Here is a 17355-nt window from a genome sequence, read left to right as displayed (position 1 = left end):
GACTTTTCATTATTGTCACTACTTATTCATAGAGAAAATTAGCGAACTGCGTTTTCAACTGATATTTGTTAGTCTGTTAACAAAATTGTTTGTTTATTTGGCCACGAATCTGCTATAACCGGCATACAAACATTTTTAATTTCCAATAGAGGTGGTTGTAAAAGGGTTCACCAGCGTGACAGGTTTACGGTAATTTTCGCTCAGATACACATCTTTTTAACAATAGTAACTTCTCTATGAATAATTCTTCAGAATAGTATTTGTTGTTTGCCTTATTATTGCTACCATCTCCTTATTCGAAATTTTTCATCCATATCCCTACATTAAAAACGTGCAATTAAATCATTATTACTAAATTTAAATTATCTTCAAATTCTTTAATATTTTAGAGCGAAAACTTGAGTGAAACAAGATTGGGTCTTATTAATAACAATTCGGTTTAGCCCGACAGCTTAAGGGACTGTTCTAAGTTGCGGCAGTTAATTTTCAAGTTTGCTGATTTTACGGCAAGAGAGTAGTTATTTGTTTTAATGACTAAAAACATATATTATTCTGTATACACGAACATCTTATCAAACGTGTTCTAAAACATACTGTGTTGATCAATAGTTGATTTTGTTTTTATCAGTAAAAAGACATTATTGTATATATATATATATATATATATATATATATATAGACATATATACATCTTCGCGTATCACCTGTGGGTATTTATATGCATATAATTGACTAGTTTTACAGCTGAATTCGTTATGTTTCATTCAAACAACGACTGAATGCCCGTCATCGTAGTGTTATTTTTTACCTCGCTTTTATCGCTTTTTTTGACAATTTCGTAATGCAATTAACTGTAACACAGTAAGCAGAAAGCTAAGATGTAGGCATTTTCATGGTGATTTCAATGACAAGAAAATCCTGTAGAACATTAGCATGATGTTGAACATGACGAAGAGAGAGGCATATAAATTACATAGGCGACAGCAAAACCCTACGCTCAGGAATAGAAATATGGATCTCTGCAGTGGCCAGTAGTTGTTGCCCGATTGTATGGAGCATATCTTATGAGATCATATTAAATAGCACGTAAGTCTTCAAAATACTGCGAAAGAAAGAGAAGCGCAATAGAAAATGTAGTTCGTTTTTAGTTACTTGTCATGAGCCCATATCACACGTGTTGGGCATATGATGGTAAAGGAAAATATGCCTTGTTACCTATTTTCTAGTTTTCCCAAACAAAAAAGAGAATTGAGTTTGTACGTCGTCGTGGTTGTCTTGACGATCAAACGTTGGGCAACTAAAGCGCATAGTCCATCGTTCAAACCTTAAGTTATACACGCTTCAACATGCAACAGAAAGTGTTTAAAATATGTACTTACGGCCAAGCATCTACAACTTCATATGTCGATTATGTATAATCTAAATTGTTTTGCAAAACAAGATTACAAAAATATTTCGTGCAAATGCATCAATATGGCAGGTTTTGACAAGCTATCAAGATATGTCAAACATGTACTGCTCACTCGCTTTTGAGACCGTTCTAAGACGTCATGTTCTCGAACTTCATGTCCGTCCGATGGAATGGTATGTAAAACGTACAGAAAGTTCTTCAATCAACAACCTATACCACACCCTTCTATACAAGTTAAGATTATTGAGGTCATATTTACGGATATAAAGGTATATATATAATACATTGTTACAATTATCGTTACTCGTTGCGTTTGACACGTTTTCTGGTATTAGGTAGGCTTCCTTACTGCTTAAGTGGAATTGACGTGATATTTAGATATGCGCTCCTGTTGGCCTTCCTTCTCCAGTATCCAGAGGTTACTAATAGGCCGGCGTTAAAGGACAAAAACTGCTAGTAAGACAGGCCGCTATCTTTAACAGCTAGCCGTCATGAAGTGTGCGGTGCTTGTGATAGCGTCTCAATCATCGTTACGGCTGGAGTCTGGAACGACTTTACACACAGAAGTCTCAGACATGTTACAAAGTAGCACACCGATCGATCTTAATCTTTAGGTTAGCGCCTCGTGCGATTTCGTTTAGGCACGCATTGTGAGCTAAGCATCGGTGTGGCGGCAGCTCTCTATACTACTACACGCTGCCAAACCTGGACAGTCGCGGTTTCAAACCTGTCATGCAAATTTAGAATAAATGGATTAATTCGTTGCACATGCCATTTGGTACGTTAACTTCTGTGGTCTTCTTACCTGTTGTGTGGCTTGCTGCTGTTGTTCGCTTGTTTGTGGTTGAGTTGTATATATTAGCTGGTGAGCTCCAGCATTATTTACAATGGATGAAGTAGCTCCCATTGATACTACGATGGGTAATGAATTCACTATAATATTTCCCACTGGAATATGAACACCTTGCGATACAGGCAAAATCGTTTGGTTTTGGGGTTGAAGTTGCGGTAGTGGTTGTAGTAAGGACTGGCTCGTCGCTTGTTGTGTATTGGCATTTCGTGAAGGTGTTGTTGTTACGGCTTTCGAGGTACTGATATTTGAGTTATTGATGCAGCTTGGTGACGTGGACGTAGTCGATATCGTCACTGTAGATGCTGTCGGCGAACTTTTAGCGCTACATCTCGATGCAGAATTCGATGGCTTTTTTGTTGTCATTGCGTTCTTTATAGACGAAACGGCTGCAGTGGTTTGAAGGGGCTTCCCTATCTTTCTTCGTATCTCTTCCTCTTTGGCGTTTTCTTCCAGCTGCTGCTGCTTCTTACGATCTCGTTCATCATGGTCGACCTTATGAGCGGTCATTTTTTCTTCATTTATCTATCATTGATTAACCAGTTAGACAGTATTCAAACTGTGAAGGCGATTTTTTTTTTATCAGCCTCAAGCGTTACGAGGTGTTGCATACTCAACAGTCTAGTAGGCTATAATGGTTCGAAAAGTGGTCAAATTAAACTGACATTTTAAAATATTTATTTTTAAATGATCAAATTGTTTAGCCAGCTTAGACTAATAGAGGAAGTGCCAAACATTATGTCAGCGAAGTTAAGATACAACTTTTCAAAATTCAGCCAACCCTAACAAAGCATCGACGTTCACTATGACCCAACTGATGTGTTTGCGCACCTCTTTATACATACCGTTTTAAAATTACACCGATCACATTCGAAAAGGTTATTCTTTTCCAGCTGAGGATGCTTCTTGAGTAAATGCTGTTTGTATGATACCGCTTGTATGCAGGCGTACGCACAGTGAGGGCATTTGTAGGGCCTTTCACCTGAGTGTTTCATGCGGTGTCGTCGCAGAGAATTATGGTCGCATGTTCGATAACCGCAACCTGCGCTATCGCACACGTATGGCTTCTCACCTAAAATGCACCATATAGAACAGTACAGTTTTTCCAAAAATATGAACTTATTTTTATTCACAAGCAAAATAATGTGCTAAGCGTTTGCTTTCATTTGTAATCTAGCTAGTTACAATAACCTACCAGTATGTTGTCTCATATGGATTTTCAACATGGTTCGTCTAGCAGCCTGATATCCGCAAAGGGTGCACTCGAACTTTTTGAGTTTCATGTGTACCGTCTCAATATGTTTTTTCAAACATTTTGTATCCGAGAACGTCCGCTGACAAAGATCACATGTTTTTGGTGAGTACCTGTAAGAATAAAATAATTGGCTGATAAAAAGAGAAATACATATATTTGATCCTTTGGAGCGCAAGTCAATCCATAAGCGCGGCCCGTATAATATCGTATTAAACTCCGTAAATGTCTGCATCTTACAACAGAAGCACTGCAAGCATTAGAGTATACAACTTTTATTGGGACAAATATAGTTTAATAAACATATATCATTAGGCGAGATTTCAACTATTAGCATACACTTCTTTAGTCGAATCGTAGTTCCTAAATTACCAGGATCCCGAAAATTACCCACCAGAGATTTTTGGCTTCTTCTGCGTTTTTATCCTTATGAATCACCATATGATTCCTCAGCTGGCCAACTTGCTTAAAATCTTTTCCGCAAATCATGCACACGTAATTTCGTTGATTTGAATGGATTTGCTGAAATGCCGAAGAACAAACATCACCATGTTAATCACCTATTTTATATATATATATATATATACTGAAATTTGAATATCGAAATAAATATACTATGACGGACGAAGGCGATCCAGACATTTCAAAACACACTTAAGATTTTCTTCATATCAGGATTGACTGACATTATGGTTAAGCAGTTTGTAGTACGATGTAGTCTTATACTCGCATAGAGTACACGTGTAAAGATCGCAATCGATCTGGTGGGCTTTCCAAAGATGGAGAACGGTCGTCTTCCATGAGATGATGCGAAGTCCACACTCGGGGCATTTATATAATTGATTAATCCCCGCAGGAGGATCTGTATTGGTCCCTATAAAAAGAAAACGTATTACGAGAGCAAACGTAGGTTAAGGCGAGAAATGCAAGTTGCATGAATATTCAACGCGTATTTCAACTTCGTTGTTCATAAAAAAATGCAATATGCGTTTCCGTGCCATTTTGTCTAATAAGTTGCGCTCATAATTTGTTTTATTAGTTACCCTTATCATTGCGATTCTGGAACTCATTTTCTTCTTGGTCTTTCTCATCTTCAGTGAGCAGTGCGTGAACCAGATGGCTTTGCTGATGATACTGTAATGCTGCCACCTTGCGAAATCTCTGAGTGCAGAACTTTTGCGTACAGCGATAGGGTCGGGACGCCATCGTGTCCAAGGGGGGCATCTGAGTTTACACACAGACATCCGTAACGATATGTACACCATGCACCAAAGCACTGGACTCAACGACATATAACTGTCACTATTATTTTTACTAGTGATTAGAAACGGTTTTAGCGTCTAAATACATAACAACCTGCCGCGAATAAAAAAACTACTTGTTTTATAACCTATACCCTAATTTGTATCGATTCTCGATCGAGGGGTGTAGAAAGTGTTTTGTTCAATCTTAGCCCATGCACAAGGAACATTATCGTTTGTATAGCAGCTTTGGAGGAATTTCTTTTGATAAAACCTGATCTCGTATTAATTTCACTAACTTGCGGTAATGGAGGGACTATCAACGGTGCTGTAGTGGAATCGTAGATGTACGGCGATCCCCCTTGTGCTCTGTGGAAGAGTGTTTGTGAGACACCAGTTCCACAGCCCGATGGATCCACCAAGTGGTAAGTAGTAATTGCGGGTGTTCCATCGATGTTGGCGTTCGCCGTGTGGGACAAACCAAAGATATTTGCACCATGTGGGCTAGTTACAGTGGCTGTGGGCGTAGCTGGTACAGCTAATGTTGTCTGACCGGTTTCGATGTCCAGCGGAGAAACACCAGGAGTAGACAATGGGTAATGAGACTACCAAATAGTGCACAAATAAAAAACAAGCATACATATGAAAAAAGTTGGTTTTCGTCCCATTGAATCAACGGACCAAGTTGAGGCTTAAATCTAATTTATTTGTTTTTTTTAAAGACTCATTGTTAAAGAAGATCTGTACGCTAGTCTCAGAGAAACCGAAAAAGTGCTGTCCTTTCGCCTAATCATGAAACTGATTATTCACTCGGCGTAATAACTTTATACCAAGACGCAACCTCACAAGAATCTACTGCAAGCAGTTTTTATTGTGGTTTCAATCCATTATCCGCTAGTTCAGCGGCAACCTTCTTCCTACAATAAAATGTATAATATTATAGTATGAAAATGAAATTTTTGAAGATCAGCTAACTTTAGCTTTTCATGATTGCCTGACGTCGAGAAAAGTAAGGCTTAGCAGTCTCTTTAGAGGCTAGAGACTCTAGGCATTCTAATTACATGAAAATAAAAATGAATGGGATCTGCGTGAAACGAAAAAGTTCTTTCAATGACAAACCGTTTTCATGTGTAATTCACAATCTTGAAACAATTCAAAGGTGGTGTTACACTGCGAGCACAAGAATACGCTTTGAGTCTCTTCTGGTTCATCGATGGAGTCCGAGGACGTCCCGTCTTCAGCGTCAACCACATCAGTCGAATGTTGTTGATCTTGGTAGGACTGATTGTCTTCGGGATCTTCTTGAATGCCTTCTTGCATTGATTGTGGGCCTTCTTGTTGGTCAGGGGGCTCTTCTTCTTCTGGGATGCTTTGCCCACAGTATCTTCTTGATACGTGCTCTACTGAGCTGATAGTCATGGCACACGATGATTCCTATATGTATTTAAAATGAGAGGTACCATGGAAAGCGTTCAAAAAAACTGCTATATCGGTAACTGCATTCTGTCTATTTCAGCCTTTTAGCGTTTACATACCCGTCAGCGTTTTTACAGACTGACAATCTAGAATTAGTTCATGATTATTTATTTTTAGTTAGCTTAAACGCCTATAAGCTATAAAGTTTCACTTGTTTTTGAATTGCGGGTTTTACTAGTTTAAATGACCACTTCGTTTCATCTCAGGCGTTTCAAAATGGATATTGTAAGTTTTGTTTCCAATAAAGGCAGCAAACTTTTGTATATATTAGAAGCAGCTACTTTTAGTTTATTAGAAAACGTACGTCGGAGCCTGTTCTGCTAATAGAGAACATACATAGAACCAACTGTGTATGCATTAGGTAATAATATTATAGCTCCACTATTTGGTCCGTCACAGAACGCGCTTTTAAATTAACAATCTTAACCAGAAAAGTTCCATTCTGTCGATAGTTATGTAAATATATCACATTGATGTCTTTTCACAGATAGCCTATAGGATAGCATGCACTATGCAACCAAATATGTGCGAGATCGGAAACAGCGACTCGACAAGTATTAGTGTATTCGAAAAAGAAAGCATTGGAATGCACTTCATAAATACTCGATTTCCTAACTCGACAGCGCGTGTCTCAGCTCCCTTCAACAGACAAATTAATTCCCCGTTTAAAAAATCCCTAGCGAGAATTACAGATATGGCTGTATTTGTCCCTCCGCTTCTCTCTGCAGTGAAATGTCTAAATTTAATAAATCCCCCGCTCTTATAAATCAACATGTCTTCTAATCTCCTAATGCTGTCGCCAAGGTAGGTCATCACATGATAATGTTGGCTGGATCATTTGCTTTGAGAATATCGAATTCCCCAAACGTTTCATCATTTATCTTAGACTCAAGTTATACAGCTGATAAAAGACCTCGGGTTTCTTCCCAAGAGCGGTTTTGTAGCAACCAAAAAAACTGAGGTAGCGGCTAGGATATAGGATCAAAACACGCAACTGTCTCATACTGTAATGATTTTGAGGATCTTCAACACATGTGGACATCGTAAAGACGGCAAAGAATAGCGGCCATCAAGAAAATTATTCAATTATTATTACTCGATTCAAAAGACATCGCTATTGTTACAAAGATGTGTAAAGGAACAGAAGCAACTAGCCTGCTCATCCCCTCGATGAGTCTCCCGTGCTTCGGTTGACGGCTCCACAAATTCAGTCTCTTCCTTTGGTGCGAAATTCGTTGATGAATCGCGATCTCGAGAAACTTCTGCGGAATCCCGTTCGGCAGGTGCTGAATCTTCTCTGTTAGCTATACAAGCCCAAGAAAGGTGAGCATGTATCGTAAAAAAATCATTCAGTGCATGATACTCACAAAAGATGAAATTTCAAATGTACCGCAACGCTCGCGGATAGCTTTGTCGTTAAAGCTACCAATAAGACTAATTTCAAAGTGCGAGCAGTTCAAAAAGGATTTTACGACCGTTTATCTTCATCTGTACCACCTTGACATCTACTAAACCGTAGATGGATGTTTTACACTAAATGTTATTTCTAAATGTATCCTATTTGATTATCAAATGTGGTAATGACGGTTGAAAAACGGTTAATGCCTTTCAAAATAAACTACAAAGTTAACTATAGTCACTCCACGAGCTTTACCTGTTTAAATTACGGGAAGCGTTCAAAGCTTGAACTAGTAGAATGGACACGCTAAAGTCAAGTGTAATTCTATATGATGATTCGGGGTAGAATGGGTATCGACTCAAAACGAACACCCACAATTTCTATCGAAAAAAGGCGCTAAATATGCCTAAAACATTACACACTTACCTCTAGAAATGTCTTCTTGGTGATTGGATTTAATATGCGCAACGAGGAGACTTTTCTCTATACAATTATACCGGCAGAATTTACATTGAAAAACTGTTACAACATCGATGAGATCTTCAAGTTCTAACTCTATATGAACAAACAAGCGCACAATAAAATACCCATTAGAACAGAACAAACATTTTTTGGTAGTCACTATATACGTTCGCGTTCAAAAAACTGCGAACAAATCCTAGATAGTAAGACAATTAAATAAAATAGTACTCAACAGACTGCCAGTTCTTAGTCTATGCCACTCAATAACGCTTTAACTAGAATTTGACCTGGGTTAATCTAACTTAAACCTCGGTTTTTTACAGGTAGAGTCTGTATATGACAAAGTCCACAGGGTTTAAATAAAGCTTTCGGCGACTCACCTTTTCCGCTATCTTCAAAGCATGTGGGCTTCTCCGCGGGTGGGTCCATCTCGATAAAATGAATTTCCGGTGCTCTTGCTAGATGAAAAACAACAACGATTCATATGAAAACGTTCCATAGAATGCCATGTATCTTTAAAGTCCTTTTTACTTCATTGTTGTTTATTAGCCAAAGTAATGCGCAAAGCAAACAATAACTAAAACGTCCTACGGATTTTTATATCGTTAAAACAACCACCAACGGACTCTCATGTACAATAATTTGTCAGCTCAGGACACGAAATGGAAATGCTTATGATTTCACAAGTTCAGAGTTCGCAAGTTGCTCTGTTATATGTAGGACCCCTGTTTATAAAAAAGGAAACATGAATTAGCTATATGCCTTTATTGCAAGGGATTCTAGTTCGAAAGTACCTCGAGCTGCACCGCGGATGAACACAGCTGATCAGGAAATCGCATATTACCTGCGTTAGCGGTGGTCGGATCTGTCCCTGTCGTGGATGCCCTAATCTGTTGACTGGTTGATTCAGCATGGTTCGGCTCTGGAGCAGAATATCGCTCTTCAGCATCTTTTCGCGCCACCTCGCTGTTATGAATTGCAGGATCATCGGAAGCGTCGAAGGTTGCCGTGCCGGTGTCATCTTCATCTTCGCCATCGCCGTAATCTACCACCGGAGTATTCAAAGGAGTATTAAGCTCACCTGCAAAAATCAAGGTTACATGATCAATTTATTTGATATAAACTTGTCTTGGTTAGCGGATATCATTATTGAGTGGTTTTATTTGCGCTGCGAGTTTTAATTAAAATTCCATCCGCATTTAATTAAAATTGCATCCATCGATTATTTAGCTAAGGGCTCATAAAACGGACGGCTTACAAGATGGACAAAAAATTTTAATTGTAAAGAAAAGTACCTTAATGAATAATCTTAAACTTCTCTCTGTTATATATATAAAGTATAAAACAAATCATTTGAGAAGATGAGTCTAAAGCCAATAAATATATAAGTTTCCATTTAAAATGATATAGGCCAGGCTTAGATTTCGGATATTATACTATTTGCTATAAAAGATGCTAAAGTACTCATATAGAAGACTCTGTCACTGGTCGACGTTTTGCTCAGGTTTTTGAGGTTATTTTGTTTGCGTTATTATTACCAAAATAGTGGCGTAGTAAAGCGATAGAAGCGCTTATAAAGTCAGGGGTCTATCTAAAAGTAAAACTGAAGCGCTGAGGTTCAAATTGTCGTGAAATTGCAGCACTTACTGCATTATTAGCCTCCTTTGTATCTAACAGCTATAGAAAACAACGAACGCAAATTTATGATCATATTGGGGAGACCTATACTTTGAATTAGATCATTCATTGAAATATCGCCAGAGTGTAGTATACAGTCTATTATCATAAGATAAGATCAGTATATTTAAATTCTTCAAATAGACCCAAGATCGGACCTATTTTTGTTAGTTCTATGTGGTTATGGAAACTATTTACTTTGTGGATTTTCATTGCGCATTTTGTGGGCAGTAGGGACACTAAAATTTAAAATTCTGTAATTTTTTGTCCTAATGTCCCAATAAATTGTTCTAATGTAAAATTTTGTAAAAATTTTTAAGTTTTTTGTAAAATTTGCACGATAAAAGGTGTGTTATGTGGGTTATTTTGCTTAGATGGAACTAAAACGTGAATCAATATTATAAGAACATATCACTTTTATTATAGAAACAAAACCTTAAGTGCCTGGATAACCCTAATTATAAAGCAAACTGGGCACATTGTTAATTAAGTTAGCCACCTGATAAGCCTGGCACGAAATCCTCACGCACAACGTCAAAAACGCCGACAAAAGGATTTTCTGTCCATTTTACGACCTGTTTACACCTCGATTCAGAGAAAGGCACTTTGAACAATTCAAAACGATGCACTGACACTAACAACATATCTTTTTTAATTACAATTAAATTACAATAAAATGACGTACTGCCAGCAGAGACTGTAACGTCAAAAGCCGACGGTTGCAGGTTCAAGTCCTCGATGAAACGAAAACAAAATCGTAACGGCTATAAATAACCTGCTTTCAAAGGAGACGTTAGCGTCCACGAACAGTATTAAACTAAAGTTTTAGCTACTCCAAAAACATCTTGTTGAAAGTCGTGCGGCCCCTTCGAAATTTCAGTAATGGTTTCTCGGACATTTCAAATAGCTCGATAACTTTTATATCTTCGTTTACCAGTATTTCATCTAGCTAATCGCACACCTATCTTGATCTATTGGTTTAGACTATGTATATTCTATTGAATTCCTCTGCAAATCTACATAGTGGAAGCACATATTCTATGCTGAATGAAGGAGCAGATTGTTCTTAGCTTGTGTTACTAGTAATGCTTTGGTACCCTGCTACGCCCTTGTGGAAGATCTGTAATAATGATATTTTACATTTGATCTTTTTCTTACACTATTGTATCTCCTAATATCCATTGGACATTCTGAATATCCAAATAATGCTATCGAAGCCGATCTTTAAAAGTCGTCTAAGAAAGAATAAGTAGAAAGAAGTAGATATTCAAGTGGTATTAGATTGCTCTTCCACAATAACATACATACATGTACAATAAGATACGTAATCCTTGTAAGCGTTGTATTTTAAGACGGTATAATCATCTCTAATCAGTGCATATAAGAAGCTTTTATATTTCGCCTCTCTCCCGTAAAACCTTAAGCAACCATTATTTACCATCAGTGCGTTAGCTACAGACTATCTAGGAGCTCTTATAATTCCGTTCGCAGTCAGAGAGTAGCACAAATGTGCACAATAAAGAAGTACGGTTTCCCCGTCGCACCCCACACGAAATTCCCCAGCTTTCAATGATATGCGAAGACAACTGGCTGGTCCTGTCTGACAGGCGTTAAATCATATCTATGAGCATATGACTACCGGCTAGCGTACAAGAGACCTGATCAGACATTCTATATCGTAAAGGACAGTGCTTCAAAGAAGTCTCAACGATTTCCTTTTTTGTTGTATGTATAGGAATGGCGAGTACTTAGAATGCAGCATACATTTTGATGGAACGATTATAAAAGGCCTCGAATCCTAATAAGTCGAAGCAAAGGTGTTTTCCCTGGCCTCTACTTAGCTACACCTATACATCTAGAATATGGGACTACGCCTACCGAACTATTTGAAAACTGAGACATGGGAAAAACTATTTCAAGACTAATAAAAACCGAAGGCAGTTTTATGTCTTAAGTATTTGGCTTTGCTCTAGGATATTTTGCAGTGATAAGAAATAGTTGATCCAGATTAGAAAAACCCTTTAAATCATGTGCTAGTTTAGTGCAAAGTGATCATTAGATACAGGAAGCCAAAATGCCACTAGAAGTCATTGCTCAGCAAGCGCGGCATACACGTCACGATAAATTTGCCTTTTCGAAATACTTTGCCGTAATGCAACTCATCCATCTATGTCGACGGGGTGTAATCTCTTACAGTTTATTAGCACAATATATCATCTGTTGTTTAAAAAACTCAGCAAAACTAAATATTATATAATTTTGTGGTCGAACAAGGCTATTTTGATCTGCGTTAATTTTCTTGACGATTTTTCCGGCGTCCTCAAATATAACGTCCATTTGGCGCCGCCCGGATTGCGCATTGAAAATCTGCTCGACCTGTAGCCACCATCTACTTCCTATGTGAAACATATCTATCATGTATTATGCCTGTGGTGGTGCCATATGGGTCCAAGTTACAATGCCATATCGTCATAGATTGATTGTAAGACTCGATGGAATAAGTTTAGTTCTCCAGCTACTACAGTTGTCTCACGGAAGCTGTCATAGTCATAGTCATTTAAGCAACTTGTAGGCCCCCTCAATGGAAAGAAAGCTCATCATGGAGTACACTTCGATCGAAGTAGGACGTGATAGAGGATCTAGACGCCTCATGGCTGCTGTTAAAGCAATAGTAATAGCCTGAGCTTCAATATGGCAGCACTCACATCACTCATATCGCGAGAGAGAACGGTTCTTAATTTTACCCCACCTTTTATGCTATCCTTCAATGTGCCTGCTACTAAAACCGGTAGCCAGCAAATAAGAAAAGGTTCCCTTGAAGTCTATACTGCGCTCTTAATCAACCAACAACGATGACGACGACACGACCCTGCATCTTACCGTCGTGCCTCAGAATCCTCCGAGCGTATAGGGTATAACAGTAGATCGACATTAGCGACAGCGCGCTACCGTACGCGCCGGGTGCACAGCTTCACTAGCCGATGCTACGAGGTCCTCCAGCTTTTGCTGTGTCAATGCGTATATGCCAGTCGGTATATTCGTCTGTGTGTCCGTAGGGCGCCCGTTTGGGCCTGTACGTTGTGTGGGTCTTGTTTGCAAAGAAGGCACCCGGCGCCTGCCAGCCATTCCAACGGTTATGGCGAATCTGGCAATATTTCATGTCATCCTCGTCTCGACGACGAAGCGCCTGGGAAGCACGATGCCGAGTAAGCACGCTTTGGACAGCGACGGCAGCAGGAGCGGCCGCAGGCTCCGCCTTCTTCGAGGGCATAAATCATAACAACCCTCACGACACTCTCTATATAACATCCCCCGTTGATCCCCAAGCCCCTGCTTCATAGTAGCCTCGGCAGTACCACGAATGCTGACTAAGTGGGACCAGCCATCGACAAGAGGAACCGCAGCAGCCATATCGCCAGTGTCGTAAGACGAATCTGTGCAAAAGAACTCTCTGATAAACGCGCGTAGAGAGTCGCCGTCTACGCAAGCCGTGGCGACACACAAACGCCACGACGCATACAATCAAGTTACAGGCAGGCTGAATAGGCAAATATCAGCTATTCAAGATCAGCGCGCTGATGGTGTCGGCAGCAGCGGCCGCTTATGCAGAGAATTTAGCTACGCCTCAACGATTCTTGAGATTAACTCAGCCATAACTAAACTCTCAGCTCTGCCACTCGCAAAAGACTCCTTTGGCGCTCTCCAAGTGTTCACAATCCTGGATAGTTCGCCGATGTCGATGGGTCTGACAAATCACTTGACGCGGCCCCGCCACCACCACCGTTTGTTATAACTGTCGCGGCCGCCTTGCGTCCTATTCGTTGTAGAAGTATCCTTCGTTTTATGTTCTGGGAAAAATATATGTGACACATATACCTGTTCATAAGTACGTATCATAGCGATTTGATACGCAACGTCTCGTCTAGCCGACATCACCCGCCTATACAGAGTAACTTACGGTCAATTAGACAGTCAGCTGTTGATGTTGTCCGACGCCTGGGAACGAGACTATCGAATGCCATTCTGGTTTTGTTTCCACCTGCCGACAGCAACTACGGTGTCCAGGCAGTTCGATGATTTGACAGACAGATTATCTTCGAAATAAAGAGAAAAGGCTTGCCACTTACCCTCAATCGGTGTGCGCGGACGAGGCATATTTTAGAGATCCTAAGCGATTGTTCCTTCTCCAGGATGTTCTAATTACCTCCTTGAGAGGTGGTTTACGTTAAACCAGTGGAAGGCATTGTCATTACACGTCATTAAAACGACTGTTTGGAAAACTCATTTTGACATTACGCCAAGTGTCACACGCACACTGAATGTTCAAATAGGCCACTTGCTGCTTCGCACTACAGCACCTTCTATTCTAGGAAAACTCAAGTTATGGGTGTTTCGATCTCAATGCACACTGCTCACTGTGTTGTTTCGAACGGAGTAAACACGGTGGTTCTTACCGTCGGGTTGCTGGGTGTCGCCATTTTGTGGCGAGGGCTGCTCCTGGACGGGGCGGAGCCATTAGAAACACTGATTGTATGGGTTTACCAAAAGAGGAAGACGGAGGTAAGATGTTGTCCGAAGGCGAATTGAATTGTCCGCTGTCTGGGTTTCTACAAGTGAATAAATTATTAAATTAACACTAAATGAGTCCGCTTACAGCGTTACTGTTTTTGTAAAAAAAAGAAAAAAAAAGAATAGTCATCAGATCTACTCTGAGAGACCGACGCATATCTATCTAACTACATTTTTGTCTAAAAACGAGATAACAAACAGTGTACTCAAACAACAAACTTATATAACTTTTATGTGAGCCTGTATAGTTAGCTATCTTAGTGAAATAAAGAAGAGGTTTCAAAATTACATTAAATTACTAACATTGTGCGTATGCGAATGGTAATATTAAGTGAAGCTGTACCCTCTCTCTCTCCTGCTCTCTGTTATTTTTAATTATAGTTAGTTGAAGACTCAGCAGAACCCAGAAGGATCACTTGCATGTGGTAGAAACACCATACGGCGTCCTGCTAAATACATTCTATTGAGTAATGCGTTAATTAGACTTACAGTGGAAACGCTGTATGGGCTCAACACTGAACGTAGAGATCTTCATGACGTATACCTATCTTGTCCGATTGTGACTGTGATGACAGACAAATCATGTATTGCTTATCATTGCAATATAACTGTTCATTCTTCCCGTTTATTTTCAAGGCATGAACGAGTAGTGAATCAATTAATGGGAGCCTTACATTTGCAAGGCAGGCAAAACCACATAGAGAAAAATGAGTAAGTCTGTTTACAAGCCTAGAAACTCTATCTAGTAGCAATCCTCTCAAACCAACAGCTTCAAGGGCTAATCGTGCAGACTGCACGATTATCCCACAACGTTCCGTAATGTCAATAACGCTTTTAATTATATGTCATACTTTAATCCCGTACTGCAATTTGAGCAGCTGGGTCGGATAAACGGAGATGCGTTCTCATACATGTGCCGTGTCGTCCCGAAGGTCACGTTTTCGAAGTGCAGTAAATGACAATGCGGAAAAAACTGGAAGAATGCTGAGTACTTAATGCCAATCGTCTTGTGACTTTTCGCAAGCGAATAGTAAAGGGCTGCGAAATACAGTAAGTAGTAATCTCTTCTGATCCGATTTTAGTCGGCTGATATAGCTCTAGGGCCTCACTTTAGACGCCGGAAATAAATGAAGCGCTGAAGACATGAATACTGACTTTAAAGCTTAAAGGAAGCCGTTTTTGCGGCTTCGCTATTCCATCTAAAAGGCCTAGACCATACGCCTTTTTTAGGATGCTTCTAGATTATATATTATCTTCCTCTTTGGATAACTAGTGCGGTAATAATAATTTTACAGCGGCATGTCATGATTCAGGTGGATAATTAAATGTTCTACGTAGTTCACACAATGGTAGCTTTGAAGTTGCCCGTTAATTTTATTGTATGACTTGACTACCATTTCTCACTGACCATTCAATCCAAAAGTTTTAAATAATTTCGAAAATATTGTGCAAATGTGTCCAACGCAAGAAGCTAGAACTCTGAAGTCTCCAAACTAGACCTATCTTTCACCACAATAAAATACTCGAACACATCAGTGACTAACTAAGATTTTTTGCAGATCGTTTTCGTCCGTACTTCTCTGTTATTTAGGCCCGCGCCTTACAATACCCGCTATGAAGAAAGAGAAGACCCTAACTGAAATCGCAACTAAGACGTGAATATATAAGAAATTTACGAAAACTCAACTTTATCATATTTCCGTGACGTACTTTACCGCTAAGCTCGATCTTGACCTCTGATTCGAAAATGAATCATTCACTTCCCAAGCTTCGAACGAACCATACTCAAAAGCTTCTACAACAAACTTCATGGTGTTCGTCAAATTTCCGATGATTTAAAAGAACTTTACATATATCATGTGCGTTATGACGGCCTCGCTAAAATATCGAAGTTCATATCTTCAACACAGAGAAGGTTAATACACTGTGTATTCTCATGTTTTTTTGGGCCAATTGAATCGAAACGAAAAGTTGTTTTAAACAGGTAATCTAATTGCTTTAATTTTTAAAGTTATACCACATCTGTGTCACTTATAAAATCGCCGTTCCGGAATTACTCAGCAGTAGTACAGGGGGCATAAATTCTTTTAATGGCCCTCGTTGGTACCCTGGTTGACTGAGAACGCTGGCGCATTTGTACTTGCCATAGCTGCTGACCTTTCAGTTAATTCATTTATTGGCGAGTTGATAATGAGGTATCACGATGTAGTAAATCGGGCTGCGCGAACGAACTTTTAAACAGGTCACAACAACCTTGCTTGATTGGACGATTTTGTGGTGTTCAGAGCAAATCAACAGTAAAATACGTTTCGGTTTACTATCTCTATAGTAAGCTCATTAACTCAGTATCTCCATTTCAGACCATCAGAGTCGAAGAGACGAGACGTTAGACGTTTTCCTTAAATTTTGTTTGCTGTCACTTTGTTCTTGATTGCTGCGCATAAACATGTTAGTCAGCAGCGGATCATAAAAACACCAATGTGATACCGTAGAATTCACAACAACCGGCCATTCGACACGTTCATAAACTGTTCTCATGAGTAACGAAAACAACCAAAATAAAAATTAAGCCATCATTTTCATCTTTTATGGTTTCTGTATTTATTACCTCTTTTACGATTTAACCAGACGCTAATCGACTTACAACAGATTATGGAAATACCGTGTAAGCCAAAAATACTTCCATGCATAAAAAAGTTTACCTTACGGATACAGTAGCTACTGATTAGACCGGATTATGAATCCTTTAGTATGAATTTTGATTAGAGCATGTTCGAAAAGGATCTAACGTTTAATTTAACGTTCAAGAAACCGTATAGCTTAGGTGGAAAACGGGAGGATTGTTGACAATTGCACATTAACCTAACTTTACTGCACGCTAGTCTTCCCGCATTTGTTTTAAATGATTTATTTGCCAATGTGTGAACTTACGAGCAAACAGGCAAGCGCCAGGTTGTGATCGAGCACACCCGAATATTCAATTATATAATAAGACTTATCGTGACCCAAGCCCTCAGA

General features: G+C 39.3%; 1 protein-coding gene and 1 long non-coding RNA gene across 2 annotated transcripts; one reads left to right on the top strand and one right to left on the bottom strand.

Moving 5' to 3' along the window:
* Positions 1–47: 47 nt before the first annotated feature.
* Positions 48–14299, bottom strand: LOC111265089 (uncharacterized). The gene is made up of 14 exons (XM_022841472.2): positions 13896–14299; positions 8936–9172; positions 8472–8549; positions 8056–8184; positions 7386–7534; positions 5874–6188; positions 5054–5359; positions 4557–4737; positions 4200–4387; positions 3908–4035; positions 3457–3626; positions 3107–3333; positions 2217–2786; positions 48–1963 (listed from the first exon to the last, which is right to left on the bottom strand). Exons 1-14 carry the CDS (start codon positions 13921–13923, stop codon positions 1901–1903), a joined length of 2769 nt encoding a protein of 922 aa, XP_022697207.1. The 5' UTR covers positions 13924–14299; the 3' UTR covers positions 48–1900.
* A 449-nt stretch (positions 14300–14748) lies between these two features.
* On the top strand, positions 14749–16968 carry LOC111265128 (uncharacterized). Its single transcript, XR_002683281.2, has 3 exons — positions 14749–15048; positions 15216–15387; positions 15897–16968. It is a non-coding gene; the product is annotated as an uncharacterized LOC111265128 (long non-coding RNA).
* Positions 16969–17355: the final 387 nt, after the last annotated feature.

This window comes from Varroa jacobsoni, unplaced genomic scaffold, assembly GCF_002532875.2.
Source record: "Varroa jacobsoni isolate VJ856 unplaced genomic scaffold, vjacob_1.0 scaffold_101, whole genome shotgun sequence".
NCBI classification, from domain to species: Eukaryota; Metazoa; Arthropoda; class Arachnida; order Mesostigmata; family Varroidae; genus Varroa; species Varroa jacobsoni.
The sequence above is the reverse complement of the archived record's forward strand: the minus strand, read 5'-3'. Positions and strand labels throughout refer to the sequence as shown.

What these genes read in the sequence shown, in the direction of transcription:
- LOC111265089 (XM_022841472.2), bottom strand. Translation starts at nt 13,923, where the DNA reads ATGCCTCGTCCGCGCACACCGATTGAGG. An exon ending in CTTTGAAGATAGCGGAAAAG is followed by an intron (nt 8,185 to 8,471) that starts GTGAGTCGCCGA and finishes TTGTTCATATAG; the next exon opens with AGTTAGAACTTGAAGATCTC. An exon ending in CCATATGAGACAACATACTG is followed by an intron (nt 3,334 to 3,456) that starts GTAGGTTATTGT and finishes GGTGCATTTTAG; the next exon opens with GTGAGAAGCCATACGTGTGC.